The sequence below is a fragment of the Phocoena phocoena genome, chromosome 6 (genome assembly GCF_963924675.1).
Source record: "Phocoena phocoena chromosome 6, mPhoPho1.1, whole genome shotgun sequence".
NCBI classification, from domain to species: Eukaryota; Metazoa; Chordata; class Mammalia; order Artiodactyla; family Phocoenidae; genus Phocoena; species Phocoena phocoena.
This window is the reverse complement of record NC_089224.1, coordinates 114,483,444-114,502,010: the sequence shown is the minus strand read 5'-3', so window position 1 is coordinate 114,502,010 and position 18,567 is coordinate 114,483,444. Positions and strand designations below refer to the sequence as shown.

General features: G+C 66.0%; 2 protein-coding genes across 2 annotated transcripts; one reads left to right on the top strand and one right to left on the bottom strand.

Moving 5' to 3' along the window:
- The first annotated feature begins 677 nt into the window (after window positions 1–677).
- On the top strand, window positions 678–13,552 carry AGPAT2 (1-acylglycerol-3-phosphate O-acyltransferase 2). Its single transcript, XM_065879473.1, has 6 exons — window positions 678–860; window positions 9,698–9,831; window positions 10,257–10,432; window positions 10,682–10,777; window positions 12,458–12,530; window positions 13,332–13,552. The coding sequence occupies exons 1-6, from the start codon at window positions 679–681 to the stop codon at window positions 13,505–13,507; spliced, it is 837 nt and encodes a 278-aa protein (XP_065735545.1). The 5' UTR covers window position 678; the 3' UTR covers window positions 13,508–13,552.
- Window positions 13,553–14,821: 1,269 nt separating this feature from the next.
- EGFL7 (EGF like domain multiple 7) lies at window positions 14,822–18,565 on the bottom strand. The gene is made up of 8 exons (XM_065879693.1): window positions 18,486–18,565; window positions 18,123–18,239; window positions 17,026–17,141; window positions 16,719–16,814; window positions 16,421–16,585; window positions 15,771–15,835; window positions 15,051–15,213; window positions 14,822–14,844 (listed from the first exon to the last, which is right to left on the bottom strand). The coding sequence occupies exons 1-8, from the start codon at window positions 18,563–18,565 to the stop codon at window positions 14,822–14,824; spliced, it is 825 nt and encodes a 274-aa protein (XP_065735765.1).
- Between the last annotated feature and the right edge of the window lie 2 nt (window positions 18,566–18,567).

The window sequence follows — 18,567 nt, the reverse complement described above, 5'->3', positions numbered from 1 at the left end:
ACACGCGGGCCCTGGCACCCGAAGCCGTTGCTCCCAGCCCCTACCAGGAACACGCCTCATGCCTACCCAGAGCCTCCTCCCCTCAGTCCTTGCGCCCACTGGGCCGCACAAGGCTGGGTCTCCCCTCAGTCGCCGGAGCGGACCCGAAGCGGCAGGCTACCCGTCGGTCACCGGGCGCGGTTCGAGGGCCCCTTGTGTGGCAACCGGGCCGGCAAGGGCAGCCGCGTCCTCGGCCGCCTTTGGAGCCGCGGTTTGGGGAGTGGAGCGGTGGGTTAGGGCTCGGAGGCGGTGCCCGCGGGCGGGGGGAAGGCGGCCCGGCGGCGGGGACCTGCGCGGTGCCACGGCCCAGGCGACCCGCTGCGGGGATGCGGGGGCTGGGGAGGGGCGCAGGGCCAGAGGCCGGAGGCCTGGCGGCAGGGCACGGGCAGTGTCGCGAGCGGGGCGGGGCGGGGCGCGGCGGGGCGGGGCGGGGGCGGCGCCGGGCCGGTGGCCGAGCGGCGGGTGTGGACGTCGCGGGCGGGGCGCACCTAGCCTCTTCCTCGCTCGAACTACGCTCGCCGCCCCGGCCGCCCCGCCCCGCCGCCCTCGCAATAAGGGGCGCGGGCGGGTCAGGGCGAGGAGGAGGGTCGGCCGCCGCCAGCACGCGGCCGGAGCGCCGTCGGGGCTCGGGGCGCGGCCATGGAGCTGTGGCCGTGGCTCACCGCGGCGCTGCTGCTGCTCGTGCTGCTGCCAACGCTGAGCCGCTCCGCCAGGTTCTACGCCAAGATCGGCCTGTACTGCGTGCTCTGCTTCACGGTGGCCGCGGTGGCCTCGGTCGTCTGCCTGCTGCGCCACGGCGGCCGGACGGTGGAGAACATGAGGCAAGGGGGCCGGGCGGGGCGGGGAGAGACACCGAGGCGGGGGCAGCGCCGCGCGGCCGCCCGCTTCCGCTTCCCTAACTTTCCCGTGTCCTTTCCCTCCTTCCTGCCCTGCCCGCGCCTCTCCCGGGCTCTCGGACCGGCCGAGGGGAGAGAGCGGGTCGGAGAGCGCGGCTGGGGAGGCGGCCGAGGGTGGGCCGGGGTCCCCGGAGCCGGGGCCCCGGCCAGGGGCAGGCACGGAGGGATTTAAACAGGTCTCGCCCTCGGCGCCGCGCGGGGAGTGCGGGGTGCGGGCGGCCCCGAGAGGAATGGGGCCGGGCCAAGCGGGCAGAGGCTCGGTCCTGCTTCCCCGCGGGGAGGATGGGCCGCCCGCCGTGCACCGCCCCGCCCGGACCCGCCTCCGCTCGGGGCCTGGGGCGTCCCTCGTCTTCTCTCCGCCACCCCCTCGCGCCCACCTGCCGCGGGCGAGGAGCGCACTTGTGCTCCGGCTCCAGGCCGGTTCCCCTTCCCTTTCCTTCCGCTTAGGAAGGTGTGATGGCTCCGCGGGGGAGGGTGGGCGCGGAGTCCTTGGGGTCCAGCTTCTGGGCGGGAAGAACGGGTGGTGGCTGGGACGCCCCCCCAGAGTTGGGGAGCTTGGAGTTGCTGGGGTGAGGGGTCAGGCTGGGCCGACCAGAAGAGTCGGGGGGCCTCTCTTGGGTCAGAGGCTGGACTGGTCATGGTGGCCTGAGAGGGGGCTCCTTGCCCTTTCTCCCAGTTACCAACTGGGAGGGTCTGTTGTTGACGTTCCTCACTGGCTTTTGCAATGATGACCCTTGGCTGTGGCCTGGTGTGGGCATACTGTGGTCCCCGAGGCCCTTGCCACCCACATGTTCACAGGGCAGTGGGTGAGGGTTCCTGGCTTTCTGCCGTCCGTCCCTGTCCTTGTTCATCTGGGCGGGCTGATCCTTCCGGGACTGGCCCACACTCAGTGGGTCCTCCGGGCCCCGTTTTCAGGAGTTCGTGGCTCCTGTGGCACCAGGAGTGGAGTGTGGCCTAAGAGTGGGGAGCCTGGTGGCTGGGCCATGGGTCTCTAGCTCCCCCCCCAATGGCCCAGGCCAGCGTCCCAGGGAGCCCAGACCCCAGCGGCGGCCCACTTGTTGCCCTTCCAGCTGTCTTCTCAAGCAGCCGACCCTCTGGGGTGCGGAGGGCCTGTTTCCAGAAATGGATCTCTGAGGGCCTGGCCTGAGATTGAGGATCCCCTGCAGGCAGTGGGCTCACAGCCAGAGTCTCCACTCAGCACCTGCTGGGGACCGGCATGGAGGGGCAGGGGGAGGGGGTGGCTGCAGGCAGCAAGGGCCGGTGGGCTCCCTGGAGGGGGTGCTGTCCTGGGTTCGGTGGGAAGCGAGGCTGGAGCAGGCTTTCAGCAGGTGACAGGCGTTCCTGGAGGTGGCCCTCCCCCTCCCTGGTTCAGTATTATCAGGTGGCCTCTTCACAGGCGCTTCCTTGTCTTTCAAAGGCGCAACTCACTCTTCCAGGCCTGGGCTTCAAAGCTGCTTCCTGGCGTCAGATCAGAAGTCACCAGCTGCCCTTTCTGACGCGGTGGCTGGACGGGCAGGCCAGCCTGACCGGCACTTGGCGCTCCCTCCGGCCCCACCCTGCCCAGCCCGGCCCTCCAGCCTCTGCTGGCCGGCTCCCCTCAGCCCAGAGCCGGGCTTGGCCCCCAGCCTCCCCCAAGATTCCGGCCAACTGGGGCATCGTCTTCACGACCCTGAATGGTGCTGAGCAGGAAGCTTCCTGCTGCCCTTCCCTCCCCAGGGCAGCCCCCGACTCAGGCTCTGCAGAGGGACCAGGCCAGGACGTCACAGAGGTGCTGTGTCCTCCCCAGAGAGGGGCGGGCCTGGGGGTCCGGGAGCCCACGGCCTCCTTCTCCTGCACCCCCAGGTCCCCCGGGGCGGGTCACAGTGATGACCCCCAAGGCTTCCCTTGTGATGGCAGAGAGGGGGTAGGGACGGGGTCCCTTGTGAACACGAGTTCCCCAAGGCGTGCATCTGTGGGGGGCTGAGAAATGCAGAGGAAGAGGAGGTGCCCTGTGCCTCTAGGTAGCCGGTCCAGGGACGGGGCCCAGGAGGACGGAAGGGGAGGTTGGGGTGCTGTGTGGACAAGCTTCAGGCCCCACCTGGGACCACTGAGCACCGTGGGTGCCTGGCTGCTCCCCCTCCAGTCCCACCCTAACTTCCGGAAGGACTCTGCCCACCATCCTCGACACCAGCCTCTGCTTCCATCTCCTGAGCCCACACCATGCGCCGCGGATGCCTGAAGCTCGGGGACAGGGTTTATTACGTGTTCCATTTTACAGACGAGTCTGCAGAGAAGCAACTCAGGCCTCCGAGGCGGGGAGTGGGGAGATGACTGGCAGGGTCCCGGAGCTAGGACATGGGGGGCCCGGGCTGCAGACCCACTGAGAGTGGCTCCAAAGTGCACGCTTTTCATCTTTCCTCTGTCTCCCACGGCATTAGGGGCTTGGGGGCAGCGCCATGGCTGCTTTGGGGCTGGAGACCAGGCTCGGGAGAATCCCTGAGTTCCAGGAGGGGCAGCCCCACTCCGCCCGCCCCCTCACTTTCCCATGTTCCCCGTGGGCAGCCGCCCGTCCCCATGATGGGGCTCTGGGTGGGCACCCAAGGAGGCCTTTGCCATTTAGTTGTGCGTTCTGAGTGTACAGGGCAGTGCCGGGAACTGAGAAGCAGAGGCAGGCTCTGTTCTGACCAGGCTGTGGGCTGAGGCCAGGGACCCCTCCCAGAGTGGCAGGGTCCCGCGTTCAGGGTGAGGCTGGAGTAGCAGGTCCTGTTTCCTTGTCCCAGGGGCACGTGCCCTTATTACACGCATTCGACAGAGAAGAGAGCGAGGCCCAGGGAAGCGGTGTGTGTTAGAATTGGGTTCCCTGCAGGATCAGGAAACCTAACAACAGTGGCCTAACCCGGAGAGTCTACTTTTTCATGTGTCTTAGGCGACCAGGGCGGGCAGCCTGGGGCCACGGAAAGCTGCCGGCTCCCCTGGCCTGTGGACCCCCATTCTCGGGGTCCAGCATGCCACTGTTACGGCAGGACCTCTGGGGACTGAATTGCCCACTTCTGCGTCCATCCTAGTGGCCGGGACCTGGGGGACATAGCTAGGCTGTGGGGTGGGGTGGGGGGCAGGGCAGACGGAGCCCCCCACCTGCGCGAAACATCGAGGACGGGCATCACTGCAGCCAGGGGCGGGGGGCTTGTCGATGCCGGTCAGGGTTTGAACCTAGCACTGCCAGCCACTGCGTGTTTGGGGGGGGGGTGCGTGGATGCAGACACAGCGCTGTCGGGGAGCCAGCACCAGGGCTGGCCTGGGGCCCTGGTCTCGCAGGAAAGTCTGCCCTGGCTTTGCTTGGGGTGGGATAGTGAGGGGCAGAGCCTCCCCTCTGGGTGTACTTCTGCGGGCCCCGGAAGCAGAGCTCCCGAGAGCCCTGGACACTGCTCACGGCCCCGCCTCCTTCCAGGCCCCTGGCATTCAGCCCACTCCCGCGCCCCTCTTAACACCTCTGGGCACCTGAACGGGCTGGAGCCCCCACCTCCTGGCCCCCTCTGTGCTCCAGCTCTCGTGACACTTGGAAAACACTGCTGCTCTGCCAGGTGGCCCTCCCAGGACCTCCTGTCCCCTGAGCAGATCAATGGCTCTGTGTGCTGCCCTCCTGGCAGGGCCGCTCTGAACAAACCCCATCACGCCCCTCCCTCTCCGGGGGCAAAGCCCGTGGGGTCTGGCTGAGGTCCGGCGCCTCTCGGCCGAAGCAGCTGCCAGGTCTCCCCAGAGCCACCTAGTCCGAGTCCAGGGTCTGAGGGCAGAGGTCAGCAGGTAGCTCAGACCTGACCTTGAACTGCTTCCCAGCCGCCCGGAGCAGGTGCTGTGGCCGGAGGAGGATCCTCTTGCTTTCATTTACTTCGGGTCCTTCTGTCCTGCCTGTGTCATCGCCGCCGACACAGCTGCTGTTTGCGGAGGGCTTCCAGGGTCCCGCAGGTGTCATGGGTGTTCCAGCCTCATCTCGCTCAATCCCTCCACACCCTTCCCCTTTCACGAGCGGAAATGGAAGTTTAGGGAGGTCAAGTCCATTGCCCAAGGTCACAGCTGGTGAGAGGGAGTCAGGGTCTGTCTGACCCTGAGCTTGGGCCGGGCTCAGGTGTCCTCGGGCGAGCACAGGTGGTCCAGGGGGCCTGGCTGCCAGGAGTTCGGCCTCAGGCCCCCCAAAATCTGCAGCATTTACGATGCTCACTTCTAGGCGGGCGGCCCCGGTCAGGGTTAAGTGGAGGGCTTCTGAGAAAGACCCAGGAAGGGCCAGGAAGTCCCCTCTGCTTAAGGGGATGGCTGCCCCTGTGGGCACTTGGAAAGAACCTGTCCTGGGGGCCACCTGCCTTGCTATGGAAAACTGACACCAATCACCTACCTGGCAGCTGTCCGCAGTGCTTCTGGAACCTTGTGCCATGCACTCAGCCCAGCCCTGTGCCACCTGGGCTTCAGGCAACCTTAGCTCCACCCCCAGGGGAGGCAGGACGTGGAGTTGAGGGCTGGAGGGTGTGGGACAGGCACGTCCCTGGCCTGCACCCGTGACCCCTGCTCTGCTCCCCGTAGGGAAGAGGAGGGAGCAGCTCCCAGACTCCGCGGCCGAGGGGTGGGGCGCTGGGGTCAGCTGGGTGTTGGGGCACAGGGGGTGTTGGCGCTCAGGGTGAGGCCTGGGCTGGGCAGGCAGGGCAGCCTGGGTAGGGTGGCTGCTTTGAGCTTCCTGCTGGGAGAGGATGACAGAGCCACTTGCAGCCCTGCTTGGGGTGGGGTGGGGGCCATAGAGCCCCCCAGGGGAGGAGGGGGAGCCCTCAAAAGGAGCTCGAGACTCCACCTGACAACCCTGCAGCCGTCACCCCACCTCCAGCAGGCCCTCTGCTTGACATTTTTCACACATTTTTCAAAAGTCAGGTTTAGAGGTGGGCTCGGCCCATCCTGGCCTCCCTGCTGTGTGACTTTGGGCAAGTCACTTAACTCTGCTGAGCCTGGACTCCCTCACCTGGGTGTAATGAGCGTACGACCTTGTGGGGTTATTGTCTGACCGAAACCGGACAGTTAACGTCTGTCTAGGTGCAGGCATGGCACGTAGCATTCAGGAGATGCTGGGCGTGGCTGTGGGGCGTCTGTGCCTGTGGTTGGGAGCGCGCTGCGCTCCAGGCAACGACAGACCGGCTCTCCCTGCCCGGGCGCTGGAGGGGCCTCTGCAAAGCTCCGTCCAGGCAACGACAGACCGGCTCTCCCTGCCCGGGCGCTGGAGGGGCCTCTGCAAAGCTCCGTCCAGGCAACGACAGACCGGCTCTCCCTGCCCGGGCGCTGGAGGGGCCTCTGCAAAGCTCCGTCCAGGCAACGACAGACCGGCTCTCCCTGCCCGGGCACTGGAGGGGCCTCTGCAAAGCTCCGTCCAGGCAACGACAGACCGGCTCTCCCTGCCCGGGCACTGGAGGGGCCTCTGCAAAGCTCCGTCCAGGCAACGACAGACCGGCTCTCCCTGCCTGGGCACTGGAGGGGCCTCTGCAAAGCTCCGTCTGCTTCCTTCTTCTTCAAGGAAGCACTATTAAAATGATAACAGAGGGCTTCCCTGGTGGCCCAGTGGTTGAGAGTCCGCCTGCCGATGCAGGGGACACGGGTTCGTGCCCCGGTCCGGGAAGATCCCACAGGCCGCGGAGCGGCTTGGCCCGTGAGCCGTGGCCGCTGAGCCTGCGCGTCCGGAGCCTGTGCTCCGCGACGGGTGAGGCCACAACAGTGAGAGGCCCGCGTACCACAAAAAAAAAAAAAAAAAAAAAAAAAAAGATAATAGATACTTTCTCACCACTTCTACAGAAAACCTTGAAAATATGGGACATTAGGAGAAGGAAAAGTGGGCACCCACGTGCACACCGCCTGCAGGGAGTGACCGGTCCCCTCCCCTTGAGGAACATCCTTGCCTCTTTCCTCTCCCGAGATGCCCCTTTCTTTCCCAGCTTCCTGTACTCACCCCGCGGCTGTATCTTTTAGTTTGTCTGAGAGCAGTTATTTGTAAATGTGTGGAGAGTTGCCATGGGCGCCTCCGTCTCCCGCAGCACGTGGGGCAGCCCTGGGCCTGTCTGTCCGTCCTGGAGCCTTTGGTGCGGGGGCTTTGCCTTGGCCTGGGCTCCCAGCCGGAGTGGGAGAGGCGGGAGACAAGCAGCAGGGCGGCTGCAGAGGGCCCCTGCTCAGCTGAGTTTTATACGCAGCATCTTCCATAGTTCAAACAAAGCAAAACACCCACCCGTGTACAACCGATCCCTTAAATCAGACACAAAGAAAATATAGAAAAGCTCTGGAGACGGATGGTTGGGGACGGCTGCGTAGCCACTGAACCGGACGCTTATAAATGGCTTAAAATGATACATTTGGTGTGTACTTCACCCCAATTTTTAAAAAAGAAGAAAAATGGAACCAGCAGATGCCACTACCAGAGAGAAACACCGTCCTTTCCAGGTGTGGCCTGGGAGGGAAAGGCCAACGATATGTAGCTATTAGGAGTCAAGGGAACAGGCCTGGCAGCAGATAAATGCAGATGTTTGCTGTTTTCCTCTGCCACAGCCCTGTTTATTTTACCTCTCCCCATGGGGCACGTGGAGGTGTTTTCGGATTTCCCTAATTCAGACCGTGCCTATGCCTGCCTCACACCTGCTTTAGGACCCATTGCCGGAAGAGGATTGCAAGCTCAAAGGGAGCAGGTCTGTTAAGGGCTTTTGCCGCGTGCTGCTAAGCTGCCCTCCAGAAACCTCTGTGGCCTCTGACTTCTGCCAGCAGCCTTCGGGCCATTTCCTAACAGCAGGCCAGCACCTCCCGTTACCAGGCTTTCGTCTGCCAATCTGAAGGAGGAAGACGGGGTTTCTTGTTTCAATCTGCAGTTCTTTGACTGCCAGTGAAATCGCGTCTTCCCCGTGTTTATTGGACACACGTGCCCTCTCCCTGTGCCCTTCAACCCTCGAGATGACCCGAGGCTCCCCAGCTGAGACAGCCAGTCAGTTCTCCAGAGAGTGTCCAGCCTGGCAACCCCTGAGCCGGATGGGGACAAACAGGAAGGTCTGGCTCGAGCTGGCCGAGGCTTACAAAGCTGAGGAAGAAGCCCTGGCTTCCAGATCCGGGGAAGGCTGGCCGGTCTGACTATGAGAGCAGCCCAGGCTCAGCTGCTTCCTGGAGCCTCAGTTTCCCCATCCGCACCGCGCGGTAACATGGGGAGCTAGGCTTTGTGAGCTGGATACGAGTCTGCCTTTCAGACGCAAAGAGGCAGATCCGACAGGGTCCACTCGTGAGGGCCTAGAGGAGACAGATCCATAGAGACGGAAAGTGGACAGTGGGGCCCGGGGCTGGGGAAGTGAGCGTTTCATGGGGACAGAGTGTCAGTCTGGGAAGATGAAAGAGTCCCAGATAAGGGGGGCGCTTGCACGACAATGTGAGTACACTTAATGCCACTCAACTTAAAACGAGTTGAGACGGTAAAGTTTATGTTGTGTGTATTTTACCACAGTTTTAAAGGCCTGAGTGTGGCTTTGGGTCAAGGGCCCAGCTCTGAGTCTCTGCTCTATTGAGGGCCAGCTCTGAGCCCAGGCCCTTCCGGATAAAGTGGGAAATCCCTCCCTTCCGGTCAGGACTGTGGGGAGATCAAATGACCCTGGTGTGTGTGTGTGCGCGCACACATCTTCTGGGAGAAGTGGAACAGTTCTGGGTCAGGAACCCTTGGGTCACTGGGGCCCACCCTCAGCGCCCTGCCACCCACGGATGGGAAGGACCCAGGGGACCTGCCTGAGTTGTAGAGGAGTGACCTCAAGCCTCGGGCTCCGTCACCCCGAGCAGGCTGACCCCTCACGGGCACCTGTCCCTTGCCGAGTGTGTGCAGTGTTCCCGCAGAGCAGGGGGCCGGGGCCACCCTTCTCCCTGCCGGCCAGCCACCTGCAGACACCGGTCCCAGGGGCATGCCCGGTCGTGCCTGCCTGTCGAGTGTGAGAGCTGCTGGGCAGGGCCTCTCAAGGTCACGAGTGCCCAGGGCAGCCTGCTGCTGGGAGCGGGGCCCACACACATCCTGGCTCCACCGCCATCCCCATGTGACCTTGGGTGTGTCTGTGAAAGGCGCTGGGGCGCTGTGCTGTAGGATGCAGGGGAGGAGTGAAAGCCTGGCGGGGCCAGTCTCCCCAGCGGTGGAGACTGGAAGCAGCCTTCAGCTCCTCGACAAGGTCTCCGCTTGGTGCCCATACTTTCTTCCCGGTGTGGCTCTGCCTTGAGGGGACGTTCACTTCCTGTGCATGGGGGCCCAGCCTCCTCTGCAGGGGCCTCTCCACGTCGGGTGCTTCGGTCGCTGACACGTCTGAGAAGGGAGCCAGCCTGGCCCCGGGGGCTCTCGGCCTTCAGCCCCGTCCAGCTGGGCCCCCCCCACCCCGGCTTGTGGTGACGAGCAGGGGTGTGGGGTGAGGGCTGGGTGGCAGGTGCAGGCCTGGGAACGCAGACGTGGAAGGAGGCGTCCTCCCCACTGCCGGGCGTCCAGGCCCCCAAGGCCTTGCTCCTGTGTGACCCAACCCTCGCTGGCTGGGGTAGCAGGGGGGCAGGGAGGCACTCGCCATCCCGTTGAGGGGTTGAGGGACAGGACCTGAAGGCTCTCCGAGGGGAAGGCGAGCTCAGGGTGAGCGGCCAGCCTGCCAGGGCGGGCGTGGGGGTCCCCGTGCTGGTCCTGCACTGGGATGACCCTGCCTAGGTCTGCAGGCGGAGCCTGAGTTACACGGTGGGTGGTGGCCTTTGCTCACGGCCCGTCTCCCCCTCAGCATCATCTCTTGGTTCATCCGGTCCTTCAAGTACTTGTACGGCCTCCGCTTTGAGGTGAAGGGCCGTCAGAAGCTGGCGGTGGACCGCCCCTGCGTCATCATTTCCAACCACCAGAGCATCCTGGACATGATGGGTAGGCCGGCTGCGGAGGGTTTGGCGGGAGGGCCGGCCCTTCCCAGTTGCCTGGGGGGAGGGGGAGGAGGGGGCATGCTGCTTCAGTTGGTGGAGGCTGGGCCCCGAAGAGCTGGCAGGTGAGGGGCAGATGCGGACCGCGGACCCGTGCCCCCCTCCAGACACAGGCCTCCAGCTGGTAACGGGAGACAGGGCTTCCTATGCCTGGCGCCGGGCACGGGAGCCCTGCTTCAGCACCTTCCCTCTGCAGGGGAAACTGAGGCTGAGGCCAGGTGATGCCCAGGTAGCCAGTGGGAAGGCGTGACTGGGCCCAGGCCTCTTGGTGGCCAAGGCCTAGGGCCAGCTCGCTCCTCCTCGGGGCGGTGGCCACCTGGCTCTGAGGCTGTGCTCTGTCTCTGTCTCCCCCGCCCCCCGACCTGGGCTCAGGCCTCATGGAGGTCCTCCCCGATCGCTGCGTGCAGATTGCCAAGCGCGAGCTGCTCTTCCTGGGGCCCGTGGGCCTGATCATGTACCTGGGCGGCGTTCTCTTCATCGACCGGCAGCGCTCCAGGACGGCCATGACCGTGATCTCTGATGTGGGCAAGCGCATGGTCAGGGAGAAGGTGAGCGCCTGGGGCTCGGGGCCTGCTTGGCGGCGTGAACGCTTTTGTGCTGTCGGGACAGCCCGCGAGTGTGACTCCCTTTGGCAGAAGAAAACGCGTCATCGGTGCGTGTCTGTAAACCGCATACAGAGAAGCCAGGTGCGGTGCCTCGGCTGTCAGTGGTGGTAGCGGTGGTGTTCTCGGCTGAGCGGTGGGGCTCCTTGGGGGTGGGGGGCGGCCCCCGCGACCCGCCTCCTGTCTCTCCAACAGCTCAAAGTGTGGATCTACCCCGAGGGCACGCGGAATGACAGTGGGGATCTGCTACCTTTCAAGAAAGGTGCCTTCCACCTGGCCATCCAGGCCCAGGTACGCCAGGGCCGCAGCCAGGGGTGGGAAGCGCGTCCAGGTTGGCTTAAGGCCGAAGTTGACCTCCTGGCCAGGCCGAGGCCACTGGCGCTCCTGGACCACCTCCCGCTGGGCAGGCGGCGGGGCCTCCCCCCACCCAGCACCTGTCCCTGACCAGCTAAGGAGGGCAGGGCCGCTGTACCCACTCTGAGCGTTAAGGCTGGCACCTGATCCGGCCCAGCGCCAGCTAGAATGATGCCCGTCGCCACCATACCTGTGCCTGGAGCTCCAGCACCCCGCTTCCTAGCTGGCCAGGCGAGGGGCCTGCGGAGGGAGGCTGGGGTTGGCATCAAAGGCGGAGGCAGGAGGCCTGCTGGCTGAGCTGTCTCTGGAAGGCTGTGCCAGGCGCAGGCCCCCAGCACCCCTAGCTGGGCGTGGGCGTGGGCAGTGGCTCAGGGGGAGCGGGGCCCGCGGCGTGAGGCAGGGTCGGGCCGGAGCTGGCGATGGGCCAGGATAGGTGAGCTGGGAGCCCTCCACGGGGCTTGATGTTTTTCTGGTCCTTGACTTCTAGGGATGCAGTTTGTCCTAGAGGTGTCCTGGGGTCTGGGGTGATGGCAGGAGAGGCTGGGGCACATCCATCCTTCGGGTGGGGTCTCCTGGTAGGTGAGGGGTGCCCTGTCTCACCCTGGCCCTGTGCTGGGGGACTTGTGTAGGGGAAGGCAGCCATCGTCTGGGGTCAGGGGAGGGGGCTTTCATCCTGCCTGATCGGAGTCAGGGGGGCAGCTGGGCAGGGGTTTGCTTTTTCTCCTGTCCTTCACCTGTGACAGGTGGCCTCTAGCACCCCCTGGTGGCCCTGAGCAAGGACGTGAGAGCCCTCCTTCCAGAAGCTGCCAGCCAGTGCCAGGCGGGTGTGGGAGCTGGAGCGTGGGGTGGAGGGGCCCCGAGCCGGCAGTGGGTGCGTGGGGATGGGGGCGTGAGCCTGGGCTCTGCCCAAGCAAGAGGAGGACACCCCCGACACAGGCCTGGGACGGAGGTCACTTCCCTTCGCCGGGGTCATGGAAGAGGAGACAGGAGATACCGAAGGAGCTTTGGGGGGCCGGGGGCAGCAAGTCTCAGCCAGGAGACCAGACATCGTTGGCTGTCACCCCTCTCCCCCACCCCGGGTTGATGATTACCCCCAGGTGCCATTTCCGACATTGGCATCACCATTGGAGTCACCATTGGACTCAACGCTGGTGTCTTCCAGGAATAGCCTGCCCCCTCCCCTGGCTGGAGCTGCCCCATCTTCCCTGGGATGGGGGAGAGGTTGGGAAGGGAGGGGTGGGCAGAAAGACCTCAGTTACCTCCTCTGGCTAAACCGGACAGGGCCCTGGTTAATCTTAGGACCCCGTGAGGAAAGCAGATGTGCATCATATGGGTACGTGCCAACCCAGAAAGTCTTCCTGGAGGAGGGGATGCTTGAACGAGGATGTACAGGATGTGCACTCTGGGCCCAGGGCGGGAAGGGCATCCGAGGCCCAGGGGTCAGTGTGTGGAAGCGCCCTGGCGCAGGATGTGGCCACAGGGACTCCTGGCACCAGCCCCAGGTGGGGGCAGGCTGGCGGCCAGGCAGGCCTCTCCCCAGAGCTCATCCTTGGGGATCAGGCTGGGCTGGGTGAGGGCTCCAGTCCATCCTCAGGCTGCCACGTCTGCCGTCCCCAGGTGCCCATCATCCCCGTGGTTTACTCCAGCTTCTCCTCCTTCTACAACTACAAGACGAAGCTCTTCACCTCAGGTACCCCAACCTGTGCACTCGCCGGCCCACCTGTTCTCGGTCACTGCGACACCTGCGCCCCTAAGAGAACAGTTCCCGTTTCTGGGTGGTCACTACAGACCCCTGCTACTCAGTGACCGCTTGGGGAAGGACGAAGGGAGGGAGGGAAGGGTCTAGAGTCCCAGCCGTGGGCTGTGGGGAGACCGAGGTGCCCAGAAGGTGGGCTCGGTGCGCAAGTTCACACACACAGGCCCGGGCTGTGCACACGGCCCCGGGGGCCTTGAGGTGGCCCCTTCCTGTGCCAGGGTGGGCTTCTGAGCCAGCGCATCCAGGCCTAACTCTCGGGGGCAGCAGCCTCCCGGGCACCCCCATGCCCCCCAGCCATGGAGCTTGGGACCTCCCCCCGCCCTTCCCTCTAGACCCCGCACAAGGGCACCTGGTGCCCAGGTGGGAAGTGGGGTCCAAGATAGAAGCTGCCTCCGCCCACATCTGAGGCCCCGAGGCCGCCTGAACCACTGTGGAGGGTGGGAGTGGAAGGGAGGGTGGGTACCTTCTGGGGGAGGAAACGTCTGGACCCTGGGTGGTCCTCACGGGGGAGCACACGCTTGTCCACACCCACTGAGAACATGCTTGGGACTCGTGTGTGTGACCGTGTTGGTTATTCTCCACTAAAAGCCAACCACCCGGGACCAGGGTGTCTGGGGAAGAGCCCAGCCCGGCCCCTCGGAAGGCTCTGCGGGGGAGGCTGGCGGGCAGCCGAGGAGAGGAGGGGCCCCCCCTGGAGAGCCCCTCAGGCTGCTGACGCCACCCCCACCCCACCAGGAACCATCAAGGTGGAGGTGCTGGACGCCATCCCCACCACTGGCCTCACTATTGCCGACGTCCCCGAGCTCCTGGACACCTGCCAGCAGGCCATGAGGGCCACCTTCTTCCACGTATCCCAGCTCCCCCGGGAGAATGGGGCCCCTGCAGGGCCCGATGCCCAGGCATCCCAGTAGCCGAGGCCCGGGGCGGGGCAGGACCTGGCTAGACAATGGACAGAGCGACCCCTGCCCACCAGATATCACTGTGTCCCCTCCCACGGCTCTCCCAACTTTCCTCGGGCCCTGGAGGCAAGGGACCCCTTCCTGTCACTGGCCTCAGGTCCTGGCCCCTGATGTCCCTGCAAAGGAGAGTCACCTGGAGCCCCCCAAGCTCTGAGGGCGGGGCCTCACCCACCCTTGTGCCTCCGGGGTCTGGTGTGGGAGTGGGCCTGGGCCCCGATGGGCTGACGGGGCGGGGCCGGTCTGCCCAGCCCCCACCCTCCTCCCTGGGCTTGAGGGGCACAGAGGCTGGATCCGGGGTCCCAGCCACAGCCTGCATCAGGCTCTCGGAGAGGCGGGGCTCTGGGGGGCCAGGACGCCTAGTTTTATGCCACCTGGGCCTCAGGGCGGCCAGAAAGCAGTGTCTGTGGCCCCCACCGGCCTTGGGGAGCAAGCCTGCTGAACTGGTACTGCGCTCATCGTTGTTTTTATAAACGAACTCTTGGAAGTGCCTGGTGAGTTGTGGTCACTGGGGGCGGGCAGGGCTGCCCTTGCTCGTCCTCCCTGGGAGGACTGTGGAGCGCCATCCTCCACCCTCAGTGGGGCTCCCTGCCAGGGCCTGGGCCCACGGTCATCCTGTAATACTTTCCTCCACTGGGGGTGGCAGGCAGGCCCAGGGGTCAGGCAGGCACTTGGGAAGGAGGCTGAAGATTTGCTCTTCGGCTGCTGGCTAGGGGTGGGGCCGGCTTGTGGGGGGGCGGGGGGCGGGGCGGGGCTGTCCCTGGGGCCAGCATCACCTTCACGAAACCACCCGCTTCAGCTCCTTTTGAAGAGGGGGCACCACGACCCTGCCTAAGAGGGCCCAGGGGGCGCGCTGGCAGCCTCCGCCCTCCCAGCACGTGGTGGTCGGCCGGGGGAAGCCCGTCAGGTTCAGAATGTTCCCGCAATCCATCCACGGACACAGCGGCTCAAGTCTCACTTTATTCTGACGACGATCAGGGCTGCCTGGTGAGCAGCACAGGGGCCAGGCCCTGGGCAGGAAGCCCTCGTACCTTCCTCAGCCGTGGGCCCACCAGGCGCAGGGGTCTGGCCGGGCTCTGCTCACAAGGCCAGAGTGCTGGCTGGGCTGGGGCTGGATTCGCACAGGAGGGCCCGCACTCCCCCCTCCCCACGCGGGGCAGGGGGGGCCCTCCTGGTGGGAGAGGTGGCAGGGCAGGGCCCAGGGCAGGGCAGGGTGGGGCTGGTGTCCTTGGACTCTTGGTGGCCAGAGCGGGGGCCTGGGTCGGACTGTCACACCTCCTTCTTGCAAGAACCTATGGGTGGAAGGGGTGGGGCTGGGGTCAGCAGTCTCCCTTCCCCACCAGCCTCCGGCCCAGCCAGATCTGCCCACTCGGCCTGTGGCTGCCCCTCCCTGCACCCTCTGGCCTCTCTGGGCAGGAGTTGGCCCCAGCCCCGGGGGCCCTAGGCTACCAGAGGGGGACCCTGTGGGTGGGGAGGTCACAGGGACCACGGCACTCACAGGAACCCAGCTGCTCCTCCAGGAAGGAGATCTGCTCGCTCAGAGAGTCAATGCGGTCCAGCTGCCGCAGGGAGTGGGCCAGAAGGCTGCCCGGGTCCGGGAGCCCGTGCTCCAGGGCCCGCGAGGCCAGGTTGTGAAGCGGGGTCAGTACGAGCTGCAGCTTCTGTGGGGCAGGCGGAGGGCCCGGTGGAGAGGGGCCTGTGTGACCCCGGGCCAGCCCCTCACCCTCCCTGTTCCACAAGGATTTAAGGACAATAGGGTGGCCAGCAAGGGCACCGCCAACCCCCAGACTCAGTTCTAGCTGCAGGGCCCTGGACGTCCACCAGAGTGAGCTTCTGCGCCAGGAGACCGGGGCAGGGGGGCGGCACAGACGGACGTCACACAGGCCAGCCTGGCCAATGGTCCCTGAGGCCTGGGGCCCCTGGTTGGAGGAGCTAGGAGGGGTGGGCAGGGCTGCTGAGGGGTCTCGGGCCAAGGACCCTGCGGAAAGGCCGCAGGGGCACTCTGTCCCTGCAGGGACAAAGGCGGGGGTGGGCTGGGCCGAGTCCTCGCTCTCTGTGTGGCCCCACCCCCTCCTGTCCGTCTGCTGCCCCTGCCCAGCATGGCGCCCAGGCCAAGGGCACCCTAGGCTGTCAGCAGCGGGGAAGCCTCCCGCCCAGGGCTCCCCTACTGAGCCCTGCCCCCATGCCGAGGCCCCCGGGTACCCCGCCCAGCCCTCACCTGCTCCAGCACGTCCACCCTTGACTGAAGCCTCTGCATTTCCTCCTTCACCTCACTGCCCACTCCTGGGGAGAGCCGGGTGCCGAGTCAGGGGGGGCCGGGCTCGCATCCCGACGCGGGGCCTCCAGCCTCTGCTCCAGGTGTGGGGCGCAGCCCCGGGCACCGGGTGCCCGCCCCAGCTGTTGTGGCGAGTCCTCCCCCAACCTTGGGTCCTGGCCGTCCACCAAGGCCATCCTCCTGGTCCGGAAGGTGGCTCTGGGCAGACGCAGCCTCACCCCGCCCGCCCCTCGGTGCTGGGGTCCCCGTCATGCTGAGGGGCTCCGGGCTGAGGTCCATGCCGCACTCTCGCTCTCGGTGCCGGGCTGCCAACGGCGCATTATTACTCACGGTACGAGTTTGAAGTGTCACAGCGCGTACCAAAAGTAATAATGTCCCGTCACCAGCGGAGGGAGGTGCTGTGTCTCCAGGCTGCCCAGGCAGGGACACATGGGCGCCTTCTTCCACTCCGGGCTGAGTTGAGGCCCTCCCCGTGGTCCCCGTGGGAAGCCACCACCCATCCACCCTCCAGTGCGCCCGTCACCCCCACCACCTCGGGCCCTCCCTGCCCACCCCCCGGGCGCATCAGCAAGGGGGGCAAGCGGGGAGTTTACCTGTCGCGGGGTTCGGGGCCACCCTGGGGGCCCCTCTCCCGGGCAGGCAGAGTGCCCCGTCCACAGATGGGCTGTGCCCCTCCCGGCACTGACACCAGTAACTGCCCACCGTATTGACACAGCGCTGGGGACAGCCGCCCCCTCCAGCCCTGCACTCATCCACGTCTGTGGGAAAGGGCTGTCAGGCAGGGGCGCCCACCCTGAGCCCCCTCGAGACCCACCCATCGGTGGGCTACCCAGGACACACAGGAGGTGCCCGGAGGCCCCCTCCCCTCTCGGAGGGTGGAACCAGCCTCACCTGTCTGGCAGGTGTCGCCCTGCCATCCTGCAGGGCAGTGACAGCGGCCGGGCTGGACACAGCTCCCTCCATTCTGGCATGGTGGCTGGCATATTGCTGTGGGTGGGTGGGGAGGCCTGTCACCAACTCAGGAGGGTCCCCAGGGCCCCGCAGGGGTGGCAGCCAAGGAAGGGGTGCCGTGCCGGAGATGCTCATTCAGGTTTTGAGAGACGAGCAGCTGGTGCTTGGCCCCGGGTCTGGAGAGCGGGATGGACCGCTCCCTCGCTGGGTTCTACTTTAACTGACCCCAGGCACTAGGGGCCCGTACCTGCTCCACAGGACCCGGGCAGCCCGCTGGTCCTCTTCCAGCCGGGGCAGCAGGCATAGCGAGGCCGGGCGGGGGCCGGCCCAGGGCTGCGGCGGTAGGCAGTCCTGTAGAGGGTCCTGCGGGATGGGTGCGGGCAGCTCAGAGGGGCCCGGCCCTCACGGGGGGGGGGGGGGCCCTCAGTGGTGCCACCAGGTCTCCTGGGCCCCGGCCAGGGCTTCCCCAGCCGCTGGCCTTCCAGGCTGGCTCCGTCCCCGTGCTCTCCAGAACCACATGAGCCGTCTCCCCCAGCAAGGACAAGGTCACCCAGGTGTGCCCCCAGAGGTCCTCTCCCCCAGGGATGGCACCTCAGGGTCACAGCACAGGCCACCTCCCCGGCCCAACCTGCCGTGTTGAGCAGGACCCCGAGGCTTGGGAGGAAGCCTGGCTGAGCCTGGCGTGGAGCAGAGGTGGCACCCTGGGGGAGAGCCTCCTATTCTGGGGGCGGGGATCTAGGCCCTGAGGGGAAGGGGCTTGCCACGCCACCTCCCACCCCGACCAGGGAGGTCTTCAAGAACCTCACAGAAAATAGAATCTTCTAAAGCCACATCCCCACAGCGGAGAACCAGAGGTGCACGCCCCTCACACTGGCACCGACTGGGACGTCCTAGGTGTTGGGGGCGGTAGGATCTCCATCTGTAACTGCCGGGGGCTGCCATGGGCAGAGGGGTGCCCACTGGAGCCCCAAGGGCAGGGCCAGGACGAGGAAGGTTTCAGGGAGCCAAGCGGGTAGGAGATTGCAGCCAGCGATGCTGGGTGGGGGTGGGAGCGCCCCCAAAGTGGAGGGGAGCAGACAGGGTGGGTGAGCCCTCTAAAATGAGGGTGGGGAGGATGCGCCAGATGCCCTCGTAGCAGCTGATACTTGAGGTCACAGCGGTAACTTCCTGAGTTGGGACTGCCCAGGTTACAACAGGTGTCAGTCTCCGCCACCCACTCAGACGTGGCCTCGGCGAGTCCCTTCACTGCTCTGGGGCTCAGTTTCCCTTCTGGGGCGCACTGCCCTCCCAGCCCCAGGGCTTGTGCGTGGCAGATGGGGCCCTGCGGCAGCGGGCGGCGCTCACCGGTAGGTGCTGCAGGCTCGGTGCCCATCGCAGGTGGTGAGGAAGGGCTGGTACACACGCTGCACAAAGGACTCGGACACGGGGCCCCTGGGAGCCCCGATGACACACACCCTGCGGCTATGGGGTGATGGGGGCCAGAAAGTCAGTGGGGGGGCTCCCAGGGCTGTGACCCAGCCCCAGAACCCAAGGGAGCCGGAAAGTGGGGAAGGGGTTTCCCAGTGTCACTGTGGGAAAGACCGTCGGCAGGAGCCACAGGGAAGCCTCGGCTCCGCAAACACCGGGGGCTGCCCTGGGGAGGGGCCGAGGGCTCCCCGCCGCGCACCCCCACCTCCCGAGCACCCAGAGGCCCGAGCCCTGGCTCACCCAGGCCGGTAGACATGCTCGGTGCCACCCGCCGCCAGCACCAGGGACCAGAGCAGAAGCAGCTCCTGGGAGCCCCACATGG

Bases quoted from the DNA above. Each gene is read 5' to 3' on its own strand.
- AGPAT2 (XM_065879473.1), top strand. From the start codon at position 679: ATGGAGCTGTGGCCGTGGCTCACCGCGGCGCTGCTGCTGCTCGTGCTG. The intron at 861-9,697 runs GCAAGGGGGCCG...TCTCCCCCTCAG, and splicing joins CGGACGGTGGAGAACATGAG to CATCATCTCTTGGTTCATCC. The intron at 12,531-13,331 runs GTACCCCAACCT...CCACCCCACCAG, and splicing joins GACGAAGCTCTTCACCTCAG to GAACCATCAAGGTGGAGGTG.
- EGFL7 (XM_065879693.1), bottom strand. From the start codon at position 18,565: ATGTGGGGCTCCCAGGAGCTGCTTCTGCTCTGGTCCCTGGTGCTGGCG. The intron at 18,240-18,485 runs GTGAGCCAGGGC...ATCACCCCATAG, and splicing joins GAGCATGTCTACCGGCCTGG to CCGCAGGGTGTGTGTCATCG. The intron at 15,214-15,770 runs GTGAGGGCTGGG...CCTGCCCCACAG, and splicing joins GGGTGGACGTGCTGGAGCAG to AAGCTGCAGCTCGTACTGAC.